The sequence below is a fragment of the Oncorhynchus kisutch genome, linkage group LG17, assembly GCF_002021735.2.
Source record: "Oncorhynchus kisutch isolate 150728-3 linkage group LG17, Okis_V2, whole genome shotgun sequence".
Lineage (NCBI taxonomy): Eukaryota > Metazoa > Chordata > Actinopteri > Salmoniformes > Salmonidae > Oncorhynchus > Oncorhynchus kisutch.
Genome location: NC_034190.2, coordinates 14,509,698 through 14,530,098, shown reverse-complemented (window position 1 = coordinate 14,530,098; position 20,401 = coordinate 14,509,698). Strand labels below are relative to the sequence as shown.

The 20,401-nt window shown below is 42.5% G+C and overlaps 1 protein-coding gene across 1 annotated transcript in view; it reads left to right on the top strand.

Moving 5' to 3' along the window:
* Window positions 1–20,401, top strand: part of LOC109908465 (calcitonin gene-related peptide type 1 receptor) — a 48,639-nt gene that overhangs the window by 27,419 nt on the left and 819 nt on the right. The window contains exons 9-15 of the mRNA XM_031795150.1: window positions 169–295; window positions 6,757–6,910; window positions 10,871–10,931; window positions 11,078–11,144; window positions 11,506–11,724; window positions 12,993–13,034; window positions 18,011–20,401. The exon at window positions 18,011–20,401 is cut by the window's right edge and continues 819 nt beyond it. Coding sequence (XP_031651010.1) covers window positions 169–295; window positions 6,757–6,910; window positions 10,871–10,931; window positions 11,078–11,144; window positions 11,506–11,724; window positions 12,993–13,034; window positions 18,011–18,235 — 895 coding nt within the window. The 3' untranslated portion in view covers window positions 18,236–20,401. The remainder of the gene's footprint in view (window positions 1–168; window positions 296–6,756; window positions 6,911–10,870; window positions 10,932–11,077; window positions 11,145–11,505; window positions 11,725–12,992; window positions 13,035–18,010) is intronic.

The following is a 20,401-nucleotide window of genomic DNA, read 5'->3' as shown; positions in this document are numbered from 1 at the left end:
TAGCTGCTGCTTTTGCAAAAGCTAATAGGTATCCTAATAAAATAAATAGCAATAATTTTGTAAATGTTTATTGTAGTCCTCTCTGTGAATGTCTGCTTGGGTAACCACAGCCAGACACATATCATATGTTAACATGATTATTTATGCTGTATGTTTGTCTTCACTCAGGAACCTGAGCTGCCAAAGGATCACGCTTCATAAGAACCTCTTCGTTTCCTATGTCCTCAACTCCGCCCTTACCCTCATCTACCTCATAGCAGTGGTCAACAACACAGATGTAGTGGAGAGAAATCCAGTAAGTCTCACACATTTCATCTATAAAATCCAGTAAGTCTCACACATTTCATCTATAAAATCCAGTAAGTCTCACACATTTTATCTATAAAATCCAGTAAGTCTCACACATTTCATCTATAAATTCCAGTAAGTCTCACACATTTCATCTATAAAATACAGTAAGTCTCACACATTTTATCTATAAAATGTAGTGAGTCTCACACATTTCATCTATAAAATCCAGTAAGTCTCACACATTTCATCTATAAAATGAAAACAATTTAAGGGGAAGAGGATAGATAAGTCTCAGGGTTTCACTGCATGATATTTTCAAAATAATATTTTTTTTTAATTCTTAAAACATAACACAGCCCTCGAGCTCGGCTTTACTTCATTCAAATGAGTTTACTATCAGTTTCAATCAACCTGAGTGCAGATGTTTTTTTAAGAGTGTTCGTTAGGACATGAGTATTTTTTGCATATCTTGTTGTGTGCACAAACAGCCCAGAGTTATCCTTCTCTTAGCACTCAAAGACTTCTGTCCTCTGTCAGACTTTTGAACAGTTGCCACTCGTTGAGTCGGAGCTGAATTCTTTGAATCCTGAGGCCTGTTAAGGTGAACATGGTAAATCTGCCTCAATGGAATGTAGCGTTTCTGTATCTGGGATCATCCCTTTCTGGTGCTTTAAGTATTGTATTTTACGAGGCATTTTTATTGTCCACCTTTTGAGGAAATTATTTGATTATGGTATTGTGCAAGACAGAGTTGCTGAGTCTGTTCCCCAAAAAAGTATTAATAGTCATTCAAAAACAAGCTAGAAAATGTCAGAGATCTTGATCCAGAGAAATGGATACACTTGGGTAACCTTTGAGTAGATACAATCGTTTTTTCCTGGTTAGGTCACATGGTTAGTAAAAACTCCTGGTTGAATGTACACAGTAAGGTCCTGTTATCATGCTCTCGATTGGATCATCACTTTAGAGATGTCCTTCAGTTTATCCAGTCAAAGAAAATAACTCCCGTCTGGGTTTGATTTCTAGCCTCTCTTCGTCTCTTCTCCCCGTACCATCATGTTCTCACTGGAAAAACAGACTTCAAGCCTAATCCATCTGGCATATTCACAGTGGAAGGTTTTTTTGTTTCCTCAGATATACCAGCTGACCCTGGTGATCCAACTGACAGGGAGGAAGGAATGACAGCTTTCACAATAAATATTGTGGGAATGTAATTGGAAAACGCTTAATTTGATACCGAATGCTGGGGCTCTGGTTTATAGAGCAGGGGTTGCTGGGATATCTCCTCAGTTTAGGGTCTGGTGCCATAGCAGGTGCCAGCTCTCTGTTCATATGATTTCTCCTTTTATTTGTCCCCTGAAGATGTTTGTTTGCTCTGATTAAACCTTGAGTCATATCTGAAGTCGCAGAGTCCATGAATTATCATTATTTAACACGACCTTACAATATGAATAGCTATGTTCTAGCAGCATTGGCTCAGAACCATCTTTCCAAATCTGTTCTAAATGTATTAGAATCTGCTTGCTTTGAGAAGCGGGAGAACTAAATTGCAGTTTGTCTTTCACACCTCAGACAACATGGTCTTGATATCGAGGGGTGGAACAACAACAAAAAATCCCATCACAGTTGGTTGCACATACTGCACATGTTGAAATTCTGGAGCGCCAAATTTAGACTGGGTTGGTGTGATTTAGGGATGTGGTACTCTGTTGGGAGAATAGACTAGGTGCTCTCTGAACAAAAAGGAACAAGCGTTCTTTCTCTCTGGCGGATCACAGTAGAGACTCCAAGTCTGCCAGAAGCGGGAGGAGTGAGTCCCTAGTGCTCAGGCCAAACGAAGGACTAGGCCCAAGACATGAGACACACACTTTGTCAGACATTAGTAACTTAAACACACAGACTGTCCCGTTACATTAGGCTGTCCGCCTCAGTTGGGCATTCAAGTTGAGGTAAATGTGGTTATGAATTGGTGGGGAAAATGAAGTGTTTAGATCACACCAACAGACCTTAGTGATGAGTGAACTGTATTTCAACATACTTGTAATGGCACATCTGGATTCCATGTAAGGGCCAGGAGACATGAAGGGAGGGAGGGATGGGGGGATGGAGGGAGGTGAAGAAGGAAAAGAAGGAGGAGGTTAGATGAGGGTAGAGGAGGAGGGTAGAGGAGGAGGGTAGATGAGGGTAGAAGAGGGTAGAGGAGGAGGAGGGTAGATGAGGGTAGAGGAGGAGGGTAAAGAAGGAGAAGGGTAGATGAGGGTAGAGGAGGAGGGTAGATGAAGGTAGAGGAAGAGGGTAGATGAGGGTAGAGGAGGAGGGTAGAGGAGGAGGGTAGATGAGGGTAGAGGAGGAGGGTAGATGAGGGTAGAGGAGGAGGGTAGATGAGGGTAGAGGAGGAGGGTAAAGAAGGAGAAGGGTAGATGAGGGTAGAGGAGGAGGGTAAAGAAGGAGGGTAGAGGAGGAGGGTAGATGAGGGTAGAGGAGGAGGGTAGGTGAGGGTAGAGGAGGAAGGTAAAGAAGGAGAAGGGTAGATGAGGGTAGAGGAGGAGGGTAAAGAAGGAGGGTAGAGGAGGAGGGTAGATGAGGGTAGAGGAGGAGGGTAGATGAGGGTAGAGGATGAGGGTAAAGAAGGAGGAGGGTAGATGAGGGTAGAGGAGGAGGGTAGAGAATGAGGGTAAAGAAGGAGGAGGGTAGATGAGGGTAGAGGAGGAGGGTAGATGAGGGTAGAGGAGGAGGAGGGTAAAGGAGGAGGGTAGGTGAGGGTAGAGGAGGAGGAGGGTAAAAGACGTAGAGGAGGAGGGTAAAGAAGGAGGAGGGTAGATGAGGGTAGAGGAGGGTAGAGGAGGAGGGTAGAGGAGGAGGAGGAGGGTAAAGAAGGAGGGTAGAGGGGGTAGAGGAGGAGGGTAGATGAGGGTAGAGGAGGAGGAGGGTAAAGAAGGAGGGTAGAGGAGGAGGAGGGTAAAGAAGGAGGGGGTAGATAAGGGTAGAGGAGGAGGGTAAAGAAGGAGGAGGGTAGATGAGGGTAGAGGAGGAGGGTAAAGAAGGAGGAGGGTAGATGAGGTTAGAGGAGGAGGGTAAAGAAGGAGGAGGGTAGATGAGGGTAGAGGAGGAGGAGGGTAAAGAAGGAGGAGGGTAGATGAGGGTAAAGAAGGAGGGTAGATAAGGGTAGAGGAGGAGGGTAGATGAGGGTAGAGGATGAGGGTAAAGCAGGAGGAGGGTAGATGAGGGTAGAGGAGGAGGGTAGATGAGGGTAGAGGATGAGGGTAAAGAAGGAGGAGGGTAGATGAGGGTAGAGGAGGAGGGTAGATGAGGGTAGAGGAGGAGGAGGGTAAAAGACGTAGAGGAGGAGGGTAAAGAAGGAGGAGGGTAGATGAGGGTAAAGAAGGAGGAGGGTAGATGAGGGTAAAGAAGGAGGGTAGATGAGCCTAAAGCCCCTCACTCCATATCCAGGAACAGGCCTCTCTCTCAGGGCATGAGAGTACACATACAGGCAGTTAGGCCCTAACTCCCTATCCGGGAACAGGCCTCTCTCTCTGGGCATGAGAGTACACATAAAGGGTAGAGGAGGAGGGTAGATGAGGGTAGAGGAGGAGGAGGGTAAAGAAGGAGGAGGGTAGATGAGGGTAGAGGAGGGTAAAGAAGGAGGAGGGTAGATGAGGGTAGAGGAGGGTAAAGAAGGAGGAGGGTAGATGAGGGTAGAGGAGGAGGAGGGTAAAATACGTAGAGGAGGAGGAGACATACAGTGCATTGGGAAAGTTTTCAGACCCCTTCACTTTTTCTACATTGTTACGTTACAGCGTTATTCTAAAGTGTATTAAATTAAAATGTGTCCTCATCAATCTACACACAAAACCACATAATGGCAAAGTGAAAACAGGTTTTAAAGAGTACTTTTACAGACCATTTACTCAGTACTTTGTTAAAGTACCATTGGCAGCGATTACAACCTTGAGGCTTCTTGGGTATGATACTTCAAGCTTGGCACACCTGTATTTGGGGAGTTTCTCCCATTCTTCTCTGCAGATCCTCTCAGGTTGGATGGGGAGCTTCACTGTAAAGCTATTTTCAGATTTCTCCAGAGATGTTTGATTGGGTTCAAGTCCGGGCTCTGGCTGGGCCACTCAAGGACATTCAGAGACTTGTCCCAAAGCCACTCCTGCATTGTCTTGGCTATGTGCATAGGGTCATTGTTATGTTGGAAGCTGAACCTTCACCCCAGTCTGATGTCCTGAGTGCTCTGGAGCAAAGAATTTCTGCAACATTGAAGGCCCTCAAGAAAACAGTGGCCACTGTATGGCTAAGAGGTTCTGAAGGCTGCGTATGCTGCACATGCTGCGTATACGGACCTCGGGGACAAGAGTCGAGAAGACATACAGTACCAGTCAAAAGTTTGGAAACACCTACTCGTTCCAGGGTTTTTCTTTATTTTTACTATATTCTACATTGTAGAATAATAGTGAAGACATCAAAACAATGAAATAACACAGATGGAATCGTAGTAACCAAAAAAGTGTCTAAGTGTTTATATTTTATTTTTTGAAGTAGCCACCCTTTTCCCTGATGACAGCTTTGCACACTCTCTCAACCAGCTTCATGAGGTAGTCACCTGGAATGCATTCCAATTAACAGGTGTGCCTTGTTAAAAGTTTATTTGTGGAATTTCTTTCCTTCTTAATGCATTTGAGCCAATCAGTTGTGTTGTGACAAGGTAGGGCTGGTATTCCTGAAGATAGCCCTATTTGGTGAAAGACCAAGTCCATATTATAGTAAGAACAGCTCAAATAAGCAAAGAGAAACAACAGTCCCTTATTACTTTAAGACAAGAAGGTCAGTTAATCCGGAACATTTCAAGAACTTTGAAAGTTTCTTCAAGTGCAGTCGTAAAAACCATGGGTTAAGCTGTGATGAAACTGTCTCTCATGAGGACGCAGAGTTACCAGCCTCATAAATTGCAGCCCAAATAAAAGCTTCAAAGAGTCCAAGTAACAGACACATCTCAACATCAACTGTTCAGAGGAGACTGTGTCAATCAGGCCTTCCTAATAAGAGTAAGAGACTTGCTTGGGCCAAGAAACACAAGCAATGGACATTAGACATTACACTGGTGGAAATCTGTCCTTTGGTCTGATGAGTCCAAGTTTGATATCTTTGGTTCCAACCGCCATGTCTTTGTGAGACGCAGAGTAGGTGCGGATGATCTCCGCATGTGTAGTTCCCACCGTGAAGCATCGAGGAGGAGGTGTGATGGTGTGGAGGTGCTTTGCTGGTGACACTGTCAGTGATTTATTTAGAATTGAAGAGTGTGCAAAGCTGTCATCAAGGCAAAGGGTGGCTAGTTTGAAGAATCTAAAATAGATTTTGGTTTGTTTTAACACTTTTTTGGTTACTACATACCATATGTGTTATTTCATAGTTTTGATGTCTGTACTATTATTCTACAATGTAGAAAATAGAACGAATAAAGAAAAACCCTTGAATGAGGAGGTGTGTCCAAACTTTTAACTGGTGCTGTACTTGTATGTAAACGTAATGTAGCTGCTACCAATTCCAGAATCGTCTAATCAGATCAGCACACATGTTCTGAGACAGAGTGCTGAGAACAACAAATCTCAACACCTAGAGGAGTCAATGAATCTACATGGGCCCGTCGCAAATGGAACAATATTCCCTATAGACGGGTTGACTATTTAGCAACAAATCCGATGCGTGTGCAACTATGGGGCAAAACAGACTGGTTGGCTTAGATTGTTGACAACATGTAAACTATACATTTTTTCCAATATTCATTGGAAACATAAATAAATGTGCACAATGAGCACTTGTTGTCTCAAATACATCGTTACAGTTGTTGGGTTAGTTAGCTAGCGAATTTGAGCCATATTAGCATTGATCAGTCAAAACACCTCAAAACAAGACATTTTTATCAAGATCAAGATGAAACGAGTCACTTACGATTCCCCACATGGCAGTTGCTTGTCATTGTTGGTAACTATCTGGTCATCCAGACTCACAACAACACACAGACATCTGCCACATTGAAGCGTGCGTATCGTTTTCGTGACATTGTCAGTTAACCCATCTACTGTATATAGTGCACCACTTTTGACCAGGGCCCATATTTAGGCAATAGTGTGCTATTTGACAGAAAGAGACATGATAGCATAGTGTTGACTGACAAGAATGTGTGGACATTATTGAACAGGATTTAGGCTACTTTGCAGTACATTTTTCTTGTAAAATAAATACAATGTGCTGCAGTTACAATAACCTAGAGAAAAGTGGAGCAAGGATACGCTCCAGCAGTAGGGGGTAAAATGATGAACGTCCTCCTATTGGAAAATCATAATACCCCCACTAACAATTTTGTGTCAGGGCTGGTTGAGCATTGGGCTTTGTGTTGTTGTTATTGTTATTTGGTGTTGTTGTTATCTCTGTGTGACTCTCTGTGATCCTAATCCCCTGCAGGTTGGCTGTAAGGTGTTGCACTTCTTCCACATGTACATGTTGGGCTGTAACTACTTCTGGATGCTGTGTGAGGGGATCTATCTGCACACGCTCATTGTGGTGGCTGTGTTCGCCGAGGAGCAGCACCTACACTGGTACTACCTCCTAGGCTGGGGTGAGTCTTACTACCCGCCTTAACCACAGGGATCCCATTAGCTTAAAGAGATAGTGTGAGATTTGGGCAATTAAGGCATTTTTTCTACTTATGCTAGCTGATCCGGTAGACTTATAATCGTTGCACTAACGATAGTTAGCGTTGTCTCACGAAATTACCTCTAACTCCCTTCATACTGGACGCAGAGACATAAAAATGGTATCTGCAAGTTCATCTGACTCCCTTTAAACTAAAAACCAAAAACCTAAATTGTATGCAATAAGGCTGTATTAGTTATAGCCAGCAATTGAAAGCAATGCAAAAGGTTAATTGCAGAGTGGAATAGTCGAAGTGAGAGGGTCCACTCCCATCAAAATCGGCGCTCCTAGTGGCCGGGGACTTTAGTGCAGAGAAACTTAAAACAATTTGACCTAATTTCTACCAGCAAATTACATGTGCAACCACAGAGAGAAAAATAGAACTCTAGACCACCTTTACTCCACACACAGAGGCAGGTACAAAACTGACCATAATTCTACCCTCCTGATTCCTGCACACAAGCAAAAACTAAAGCAGGGAGTACCAGTGACTCGCTCAATACGGAAGTGGTCAGATGCTAAGCTACAGGACTGTTTTGCTAGCACAGACTGGAATATGTTCAGGGACTTATCCGATGGCAATTAGGAGTATACCACCTCAGTCACCGGCTTCATCAATAAGTGCATCAATGACGTTGTCCCCACAGTAACCGTGCATACATACCCCAACCAGAAGCCATGGATTACAGGCAACATCCACACTGAGCTAAAGGTGAGATCTGTGGCTTTCAAAGAGCAGGACTCTAACCCAGGCGCTAATAAGAAATCCTGCTATGCCCTCAGACGAACCATCAAACAGGCAAAGCATAAAATACAGGACTAAGATTGAATCCTACTACATCGGCTCCGACAATCGTCGGATGTGGCAGGGCTTATAAACTATTACGGACTACAACGGGAAGCCCAGCCGCAAGCTGCCCAGTGACACAAGCCTACCAGACGAGCTAAACGACTTCTATGTGCACTTCGAGGCAAGCAACACACGAAGCATGCAGAAGGGCTGTTCCGGACAACTGTGTGATCACGCTCACCATAGCCGATGTGAGCAAGACCTTTAAACAGGTCAACATTCATAAGGCCGCAGAGCCAGATGGATTACCAGGGCATGTACTCCGAGCATGCACTGACCAACTGGCAAGTGTCTTCACTGACATCTTCAACCTGTCCCTGACCCAGTCTGTAATACCAACATGTTTCAAGCAGACAACCATAGTCCCTGTGTTGAAGAACACCAAGGTAACCTACCTAAATGACTACATCTATAGCCATGAAGTGCTTTGAAAGGCTGGTCATGGCTCACATCAACACTATCGTCACAGAAACCCTAGACCCACTCCAATTTGCATACTACCCCAACAGACCCACAGATGACGCAATCTCTATTGCACTCAACACGGCCCTTTCCCACCTGGACAAAAGGAACACCTACGTGAGAATGCTGTTCATTGACTACAGCTCAGCGTTCAACATAATAGTGTGCTCAAAGCCCATTTGTCACTTTGGTATAAAGGGACCAGGAGACATGCGCAGGAATAGGTAATAGGGTTTTTTATTTAGCTGAATTAGGAGACAAAGGAGATGATCGTGGACTACAGGGACTACAGTGGACTACAGTGCCGAGCACGTCCACATTCTCATCGACAGGGCTGTAGTGGAGCAGGTTGAGAGCTTCATGTTCCTTGGTGTCCACATCACCAACAAACTATCATGGTCAATTTTGTAACCACTCCCTCTTCAAATTAGGGCTGATTGGAAAAGCTGTTCAAAAGAGGACATTGTATTATTTCTTTGTACTCCCTGACGAAGGCCATGCAGCCGAAATGCGTCAGATTTTTAAAACCTTGTTTCTATTGAACATGCCATACAAATAAAGGCATTTGAATGAATTATATGAAGAGTGCCTTGGTCCTCCTTTCTTTTTTCTTTTATCTTTTTGATGACCAATTCACCCCTTTTACCAAAGAGCACCTTCTGTCTACCAAAATGTACTATTGTGTACCTTAATAGAAAGAAGAGGAAGGGAAGCGCTACTAAAATCGATTTTATATTTGAGATTCTTCAAATAGCCACTTGATGACAGCTTTGCACACTCTTGGCATTCTCTCAACCAGCTTCATGAGGTAGTCACCTGGACTTTTGACCAGTAGTGTACATACTTCCTCTTCTCCCCATCTGCTTTTATGAAAACAAGTCACCAAAACAGCATTCTCAGACAGTAATGAAATGACGTTTGAACATGTTACATTGTATGTATTCTGCAGTTGTTTAGCTAAAATGGTTTCATTCAACGGACTTACCAGATGTCGTTTTTTCCCCTTTATGTTGTCCTTGCTGGAATTGAACTCATATCCTTGTCAACTTGCGCATCTGTTTTTGGGTCATGTATTTCACTATCTATTCTATCTATTCTAATGACGTCTGAGGTAACATGATACAGCAATAAGTCTTCATAGCAACCTGTTGCATGTTATAGTGTGTTCAAAACCATAAACTCACCTAGACTCGGAGGCCTCTGCGCTCCTATATCATGATTCATAGCCGATCTTCATATTTCATCACCCTGTACTCACTGTAGAAATAAAATAACATTGTAAACAGCTCCCACCATCGCTGAATCACACATAGATCAGCTTGTGTGTCACACAACACAATGAGACACAATCTGTGTCAGGACACAGGATCAGAGACAACCCTGAGGTCATTGTTAACTGCGACACTCCCTGTGTGTCAACCCCACCAAACCCTGTATCAGATTGACAGCTTTAGTAGCTCTTCCTATTGGATAGCTGCTGTTAACGTGCTGTCTGTTCTGTTCTCCCCCTCTTTAATGGAGGAGTGATGTGTTATAATATGAGCCCTGCCTGTCCGATAAGTGATACGATAACTGTGAATGGTCGGCCATTATTAAAGATGCCGTGATATAACCTTGGGGCAGAAGCTACAGTGTCTTTCACACAGCCACCCCGAGGAATGGATGGAGGACATCCAGCTAGTCCATCTGTAGCCAATATGGCCGTAGAGCTTTGATAAATCACTTCTAAACGGACCCGCAGCTCGGATTCATCTGTTTAATCTGTTTATGGCCCAGCTAAAATGAAACCCCCAATAAACACTGGTATGGTTGTGTTGTTAATGGAGAAGGATTTAACAAGACTGGATTATTAGAGGAAATTGCTCAGTGTGGGTTTATTCTTGTTCAGCTTGTAGCGGACAGCATGATGAGGATGATCTTAATTTGATCACTTTTATTGCCAACAAATTTCTTACACCACAGGTATTGCAGATGAGCTTCGTGATTTACATAAATTCACTGAAAACCCACACTAACACGCGGTTATATTACTGTAACAGTATTGTACTTTTCATGTCTCCTACTGTTGGCCAGCTAATAACCTAACCACCGATCAAGCAACATTATGGACTAAATGTTCAAATCCTGTTGCTGCAGGATTATTTTTGCTGTGACAATATAGGTCAAATTAAGATCCTACACCTGTAGGATAGTATAAGCTTGTTTTGAATTTAGGAAGGGCTTCCATTGGCTGTCTGCTCTGCCAGGTATCTTCACCTTAAAGGGTATTTAAATTATGCTCAACAGCCTTAAAGGGATAGTTGACTCAAAATACAAATGAACACTTACCTTGTCTGTGTTCATGTTCAGTTGTATTTTCAGTGAACTTCCCCTTTATCCTCTTCTATCGAAAATACAGAAGATATACAAGAAGTTACTCTTATAACTGAGGAATTACATGCTAATTACTGTAATAACCACATTGTAGATGTTTCCGTCATAATACACATAACATCATTCATTGATTGATTCATGAATTGATTAATTTACATTTTGCAGATGTCCTTACAGAGTCTTTCTTCTGGTTTCCAGGGTTTCCCTTAGTGCCTGCATCCATTCATGCCGTGGCAAGGAAGAAGTATTTTGATGACAAGTGAGTGATGGTCCTCTGCACTAGTATTGTAAATAAACAGAGCAGCTGTGTGGTGGGCTGCAGTGAACAGATTTAGAAGGAGAAGAAGAAGAATTCATTGTCTGTTTGTAGACTTGTGTGACGGAGAATGTTTCTCCTTCCTGTAGCTGCTGGATGAGTGTCGAGACCCACCTGCTCTACGTGGTCCACGGGCCCATCATGGCAGCACTGCTCGTAAGCTACATCCTACACTCTAGAACCTTAGAAAGTTATTTGCCTGTCCCCATAGCAGAATCCTTTTACATCCTTTTTTTTGGTGGCAGGTAGAACCCTTTTGGTTCCAGGTAGAACATAATGGAACATGGATGTTCTTCTAGATCAAAACTTAATACGTAGGTTAGCCATCATTGGACCAAAAATAATGTATTGTTATACTGTTGAATGTGCAACACATTAATCAAAGCTAATTGTGTCCTATGCTGGTGTTTAGACTTCCATTGTTTAGACAAAATCATTATAATCAGATTAGATTGCAACCCTTTCAGACACAGCAACCATGTTCAGACGTTTATAAAATCCCTTCTTTCTTTCCCAGGTGAATCTGTTCTTCTTGCTGAACATCGTGAGGGTGCTGGTTACTAAGCTGAGGGACACCCACCGGGCAGAGTCTAACATGTACATGAAGGCAGTGAGAGCTACCCTGATCCTGGTCCCTCTCCTGGGCATCCAGTTTGTCATCTTCCCCTGGAGGCCAGAGAACCGCCTGGCGGGGGAGGTCTACGACTACATCATGCACATACTAATGCATTACCAGGTAATCGCTATGACTACATCATGCATATACTAATGCATTACCAGGTAATCGCTATGAGTACATCATGCATATACTAATGCATTACCAGGTAATCGCTATGACTACATCATGCATATACTAATGCATTACCAGGTAATCGCTATGACTACATCATGCATATACTAATGCATTACCAGGTAATCGCTATGACTACATCATGCATATACTAATGCATTACCAGGTAATAGTTATGACTACATCATGCATATACTAATGCATTACCAGGTAATAGCTATGACTACATCATGCATATACTAATGCATTACCAGGTAATCACTATGACTACATCATGCATATACTAATGCATTACCAGGTAATAGCTATGACTACATCATGCTTATACTAATGAATTACTAGGTAATCCCTATGACTACATCATGCTTATATTAATGCATTACCAGGTAATCACTATGACTACATCATGCTTATATTAATGCATTACCAGGTAATCGCTATGACTACATCATGCTTATATTAATGCATTACCAGGTAATCACTATGACTACATCATGCTTATATTAATGCATTACCAGGTAATCACTATGACTACATCATGCTTATATTAATGCATTACCAGGTAATATCTATATTAATGTATTGCCAGATAATGACTACATCATGCATATATTAATGCATTACTAGCTCATATCTATATTAATGTATTATCAGAACATGACTTTATTAATGCATTACAAGGTAATGACTGTATTAATAATGCATTACCAGGTCATGACTACATCATGCATATATTAATGCATTACCAGGTCAAATCTATATTACTGTATTACCAGATATTGACTTTATTAATGCATTAGCAGGTAATGACTACATCATGCATATATTAATGCATTACCTGGTCATATTTATATTAATGTATGACCAGATAATGACTGTATTAATGCATTACCAGGTAATGCCTTTATTAATGCATTACCAGGTATGTAAGGCAATTGATTGTATGCTAGCAGAACAGTCTTTACCAAAGCTCTGATCTGACATAAGGAATACTCTTAGAAAAAAGGGTTCCAAAAGGGTTCTTCGGCTGTCCCCCTAAATAACCCTTTTTGGTTCCAGGTCAAATCATTTTTGGTTCCAGGTAGAACTCTCTTTACAGGGTTCTACATAAAACCAAAAAGGGTTATTTTATGGGGATAGCCGAAGAACCCTTTTAGGCTCTAGATAGCAACTTTTTTTTCTAAGAGTGTGTGATTGTCTTGTTTTCCCTCCAGGGATTACTAGTGGCAACGATATTCTGCTTTTTCAATGGCGAGGTAAGCACTACTGAACTAACACAACACACAGAATATCTTTCTTCACTCTGTGGAAACCAGCAACTTCCCATTCAGTTGTACTCTTATATAATTTGTTTGTTGAGGTACAGTAGACAGTATACAGTAACAGTTTAAGCTTGAACCTCTGAAGAACCCTTACCCTTTGGTATGGTACCGTTTTAACTGAACCTCTGAAGAACCCTTACCCTTTGGTATGGTACCATTTTAACTGAACCTCTGAAGAACCCTTACCCTTTGGTATGGTACCGTTTTAACTGAACCTCTGAAGAACCCTTACCCTTTGGTATGGTACCGTTTTAACTGAACCTCTGAAGAACCCTTACCCTTTGGTGTGGTACCGTTTTAACTGAACCTCTGAAGAACCCTTACCCTTTGGTGTGGTACCGTTTTAACTGAACCTCTGAAGAACCCTTACCCTTTGGTATGGTACCGTTTTAACTGAACCTCTGAAGAACCCTTACCCTTTGGTATGGTACCGTTTTAACTGAACCTCTGAAGAACCCTTACCCTTTGGTATGGTACCGTTTTAACTGAACCTCTGAAGAACCCTTACCCTTTGGTATGGTACCGTTTTAACTGAACCTCTGAAGAACCCTTACCCTTTGGTATGGTACCGTTTTAACTGAACCTCTGAAGAACCCTTACCCTTTGGTATGGTACCGTTTTAACTGAACCTCTGAAGAACCCTTACCCTTTGGTATGGTACCGTTTTAACTGAACCTCTGAAGAACCCTTACCCTTTGGTGTGGTACCGTTTTAACTGAACCTCTGAAGAACCCTTACCCTTTGGTATGGTACCGTTTTAACTGAACCTCTGAAGAACCCTTACCCTTTGGTATGGTACCGTTTTAACTGAACCTCCGAAGAACCCTTACCCTTTGGTATGGTACCGTTTTAACTGAACCTCTGAAGAACCCTTACCCTTTGGTATGGTACCGTTTTAATAGAATCTTTAAAAGAACCTTTTGGTAAAGTACAGTTTTAATAGAATCTCTAAAAGAACCCTTTGGTAAAGTACAGTTTTAATAGAATCTCTAATCTCTTTGGTAAAGTACAGCTTTAATTGAACCTCTGAAGAACCCTTACCTTTTGGTGAAGTACAGCTTTAATTGAACCTCTGGCAAAGTATAGTTTTAATTGGCCATGTTAAGGGAATGATGAGTCAGACCCCAATGAAACAGCTCATTGCTGCCTGGTGGCATTTCAGCTGTCAGGACTCGTCTGTCCCATCATGCAGACCATTTCAGCTGTCAGGACTCGTCTGTCCCGTCATGCACACCATTTCAGCTGTCAGGACTCGTCTGTCCCGTCATGCACACCATTTCAGCTGTCCCGTCATACACACCATTTCAGCTGTCAGGACTCGTCTGTCCCATCATGCACACCATTTCATCTGTCAGGACTCGTCTGTCCCGTCATGCACACCATTTCAGCTGTCAGGACTCGTCTGTCCCGTTATGCACATCATTTCAGCTGTCCCGTTATGCACACCATTTCAGCTGTCCCGTCATGCACACCATTTCAGCTGTCCCGTCATGCACACCATTTCAGCTGTCCCGTCATGCACACCATTTCAGCTGTCCCGTCATGCACACCATTTCATTGACAAGTGGCCCGTGGTGGTAGAGTTGTCACCAATTAGTTGGAGAGAGCATTACTGCGCTGAATCTATGGAGTCAGCTGACTCCTGTACAGTAGCAGAGGCAACAGCACTAGGACCATCTCAGATGAAGAGGAAGGAAGACAAGCCTTAGAAATGCCTCAGACACTTGAACATCTCTGGGGCGAATCATCCACCCTGTCTGTCTGTCTGTCTGTCTGTCGCTCACTCACCTCAGCCTGCAGTTGTTTGCTGTCTGACAGCGGATGTCCATAATCTAGAGTCACCAACACAAACTTGAACTTTTTAATTTTTAAGGACATTACTGTTTTTTTTAAAAAAGAGACCATTCAGATTTGTTTTTAGGTCATATTATAGATGCTGTGATCCAGAACGACCAGAGGTTTTAACATAGGCCCACCCACCCAGTCAGTTAATAAAATACATTGAGAGAATACATTTAACAGGTCAGGAGTTGCATCAGGTACTGCTTGGCCAGTCTGAGCCCAGACCAGGAGAAAGAGTGGCTGAGCATTTTCTTCGCTTGAGAAAGTAGAAAGAAAAACAATGCACACACCCAGAAAAACAGAGACCTTATTTGAATACACAGCATGAGGTCGAATCTGGCATTGACAAAAACACAGCGAATTAACATAGTGTTCGTTCACCATCAGGCGCAGTGTTTAGTAATATTTTATACGTAGGAAATTATTTCTGGGCCGGGAAAACAGGTCAATTATTAGCTCATGCGTGAGCAACCAGGCCCCATCAGCATCTCCATCGGCTCTCGTAAACCAAGTTTGACGTGTCCGAAGAACCGATTCAGCAGTGTCGGGGGGGATAAAAGACGCATTGACACAGTAAGGGAATGTTTGTTTGCTTTGCAGCATAATGGCTTTTACTGTCTCCTAATTTGGGACATTCATTTTTGGAGATGAGTTCATTGCACAATTTGATTCTGGGGCCAAACTGCCTAGACCTAGGCTGTGTCCCAATTGACACCATATTCCATACATTCTCTATGGGCACCTTTTCCCCTAAGGGTCATGGTCAAAAGTAGTGCAATATAAAGGGAATAGCTGTGTCATTTGGGACTCGGCACTAGCTACACAGTCTGTTGAATAACTCTTTGTCAAGTTACGCCAATGAGGAAAAAAGTAGTACTTATTGTTATGTTTTCTAGGTTGCGTCTGAAATTGCACCCTATTCCCTATATAGTGCACTACTTTGGACCAGAGTACAAGTAGTTTTTAAAAAGAAAAGTGAAATCCTGTGCACAGCAGTGTGTCTCTAGGTCCTGGTGCTGATTTTGGCAGGAACAACTATTATTCAAAAGTATGATTAAAAACGTCAGACTGAAAAAAATACAGGCGAATGTCATTTTTACTCGATTTTCAATGCTAGTTGTTGACATGCTCTGCATCATTAGATCATGGGAGAGTGCAGTGTGTCCTGTCCTCATTTTCACTCAATAATTAGTGTGGCATTGTTCAGGAATTAGATGTTCCCTGTGCTGGCTCAGGCCATTCTTCTGAGAGAACTATGTCAAACACTGCTTTGCTTTCCATTTTTAGAGTGCACGCTCATTCATGCAGTATAAAGTTATCACACAAGATAATTCTCTGGTTTTCATTTTTTTCTTAATCAGATTTGTGCTGTGCTGAATAATTTCATACTCTCATAATGTATAATTTACTAACTTGGTGATTTTCAAAAGAGGAACAGCATATAAGCAAGTGTAAATTCATCAATCTACTTTACCTGCACTAAACTCAGTAAGGAGAAGCTATTGTCCTTCAATTAATCACAGGAAATTGTGATTCAATTCTGTTTCTTCATGTCTAAAAACTGCCATTAACATTTATCATATGAATCCACATTTCCTGAGCTCAGTCACATTACATTGATTTAATGATCATGCATATTGATGAAAATGTGTGGCTGTGCACTAAAATGCTGTGAGATGACATTGAGGTACTAAAATGCTGTGAGGTGACAGTGAGGTATAAACAGACCATGTGTCTTTTTGCTGTTCACCTGTCCGTGCCTAATGAGTCTCTCTGTGTGTCTGTAAAACCCTGATGAAGGCAACAGCTGAAATGCAGCCATTGTAATAATAAAGAAGTCCATTGTCCTCCAAGAGTGGCTTAATATGGTTGTTCTCTCACTCTCTCACTCACTCTCACTCTCTCACTCTCTCTCACTCTCTCTCACTCTCTCACTCACTCTCAATCACTCTCACTCTCTCTCACTCTCACTCTCACTCTCTCTCACTCTCACTCACTCTCACTCACTCTCACTCACTCTCACTCTCACTCTCTCTCACTCTCACTCTCTCTCACTCTCACTCTCACTCACTCTCACTCACTCTCACTCTCTCTCACTCTCACTCTCACTCTCTCTCACTCTCACTCACTCTCACTCACTCTCACTCACTCTCACTCTCACTCTCTCTCACTCTCACTCTCTCTCACTCTCACTCTCACTCACTCTCACTCTCACTCTCTCTCACTCTCACTCTCTCTCACTCTCACTCTCACTCACTCTCACTCTCACTCTCTCTCACTCTCACTCTCACTCTCTCTCACTCTCACTCTCTCTCACTCTCACTCTCACTCACTCTCACTCACTCTCACTCTCTCTCACTCTCACTCTCACTCTCTCTCACTCTCACTCACTCTCACTCACTCTCACTCACTCTCACTCTCACTCTCTCTCACTCTCACTCTCTCTCACTCTCACTCTCACTCACTCTCACTCACTCTCACTCTCTCTCACTCTCACTCTCACTCTCTCTCACTCTCACTCACTCTCACTCACTCTCACTCACTCTCACTCTCACTCTCTCTCACTCTCACTCTCTCTCACTCTCACTCTCACTCACTCTCACTCTCACTCTCTCTCACTCTCACTCTCTCTCACTCTCACTCTCACTCTCTCTCACTCTCACTCACTCTCACTCACTCTCACTCACTCTCACTCTCACTCTCTCTCACTCTCACTCACTCTCACTCACTCTCACTCACTCTCACTCTCACTCTCTCTCACTCTCCATCTCTCTCACTCTCACTCTGTGTGTGTTTATCCATTTGTGTGTGTCTCTCATTCTCACTCTCTCTCACTCTCCATCTCTCTCACTCTCACTCTGTGTGTGTTTATCCATTTGTGTGTGTCTCTCACTCTCTCTCACTCTCCATCTCTCTCACTCTCACTCTGTGTGTGTTTATCCATTTGTGTGTGTCTCTCACTCTCTCTCACTCTCCATCTCTCTCACTCTCACTCTGTGTGTGTTTATCCATTTGTGTGTGTACTCAGTATAAATACAGTTTATAATATGAATATTCCTTTTTCTCAGGTGCAGGCGGCTCTGAAGCGACAATGGATTCAGTACAAGGCCCAGTGGGGTCAGCGACGGAGGGACCACTGCTCTATGCGCTCTACCTCCTACACCGCCACATCAATCACTGAGGTTCCCGCCTTCATGTACCACCACGAATGCAACAGCGAACACTTAAACGGCAGACACACCTCTGAGGACTCTGAGCTGGTGGCTCTTAAGACAGGGGAGATGTACGCCTGACAAGCGGGAGGCAGTCTGAGTGTGGGAGGAGAAAAGAGTTAGTAGAGGAATCAAGATGGAGACGTTTCTCTACTATCTAACACGAAACAACCCAGCGGTCCCGCCGCGTTTCCACATCTCAGAGACAGAACGAGGGGGTAAGCCCCAGACTGTGAAGGAGAAGACCGTGTGTGTCTGGACAGTGATACAGTGATACAGTATCTCTCCCATGACTTGGCCAACGATGGCTGATGCTTCTTTACATGACATTGCTGCTGCTGTGGCTGATTTGAAAAACATTATAAGATATACATGAAACGGGAGTCGAGTTTGAAATGTGGCACGTCCTAAAGCTGCTATTTGTGGCTGCTATTTGTGGAGCTCTTCCTACACATCATGGGGACATTGAGGATGATGTTGATGATGATGAAACTGTATTGTTGCTTCATCTATACCAAAGGATGTGTGGGTTCGGCTGCCATAGGCATGCACTGCGTGAACTGAATCCAACACTGAAGCGACCGACAGTGTCCATGACACATGAGCTCAAAGGTTGACAACGGCTCCCAGTACCTAAGCTCTGGAATCCTGTACATATTTGTTTCACCAATTTCACTTTAAAAGTGTCAAAGGGTGTTTTAGAAGATTCTATTTTTCGGACTAAATGTTTTTGTTCTTGTCAACGACTTATTCTTTAAATACCTGCTATCTGTCCTGTGAAGCTAGTTAGCTCCGCCAGACTGCTTTGCTGTTCGTAAAGCTGCTGACTGTTCTTGTGGTGTTTCCGTCACAAGGCCTGGATTTAAAGAGTGCAGAAGATACAGAACGCCTTGATATGGACTCAAAAGAGAGAGTAAAAAGGATTGATTAACTTAAAATAAAAAGCAAGATATGGAATGACATAGGTAACGCATTTAGAAGCCATTTTGAGTACCACATGGCTGTAGAGGGGAGACTATTTCAGTGAAATAGTCTGTTGTTTACCGTGTCCATTTGCCAAAAGGTCTAAAGTGAAGCTTGTATGGCTACCGAAGAATCGTTATGTTTTGTGCTTAAATTAAGGCCATTTGAATTATGTTCAAATTTATTTTCTTTTTCAAATCGTTTATGAATCGAAATACAGGGAATAAGGAGAGAAAATTAGTAAATACATTAAGGCTACCTGCACAGTGTTGCTATATCAACAATTATAATTTTCAATACAATTATCTAAATTGAAAACATGATTACCTCGAAGAAGCATTTTCCTTCCATTGTACAGAATCTGTTAAATCGTTCTAACTGAGGGCTATTTCAAACAACTCTCTTGTGGTGAATACTACAGAATATGTATTTTCATTCACCTACAGATGTAGGATCTTCATTTGAGCCAGTTTGCTACAACAGGAAAATAATCCTGCAGCAACAGGAAATGTAAATTTATACATGGATTATAATGAATAGACATTTTTTTGTCAGGGTTGATACATTTTTTGCAAGGATAAATCAAGTCTGAAATTTTGAAGTTGAAATTACAAACTTCAGAAGCATTGTGAAAAATACAATTTGATTTGATTTTAAACCCAAGGAAAGTTAAAAATCAAATTAAGATCCTACATCTGTAATATATCATGCCCTTAAATTATAATGCTCTTGGATCCTGAATTAAAGTCTTTGAGGCATTTCAGAAAGTGTCATGTGGAATCCTTTGCTCTTAGCTAATCTGGTAGCGCAGGCTAATTTCTAGGAGTGTGATTTTGGTTTTGTGTCACAAAGGCTGTCTTTAGGAGTCAGGAATAGAAACGCAATCTCTTGTTTACCGTCACTGCTTGCAGGTGGTCTCCTCAACAAGCCCCTTCTGTTTCATAGAAATGTACATTTTAACCTTCAAATGTGTTCCTTTGTAAATTGCACAACCAAAATGGATTTTTAGAATGGACACTGAAAACCATTGAAATTGAATGAAATGGCTCAGCACACTGCTTTGTATTGAGTTAAAAGAGATATGTGTGTGCGTGTGCGCTCGTTCATGTGCGCGCGTGCGTGTTTGTGTGTGTGTGTTTATCAGTGTGTAAAATGCAGATAGTGATCCATGAGCCTTGGGGCCTTCTGATGTCCAGATTAATCCCATCTTCACATGGTTTTTAAAGATAGACATCTGCTAGGATTTAAGTCCAGTGGCTCTCTGGAGCAGCCCTGATCTGGATA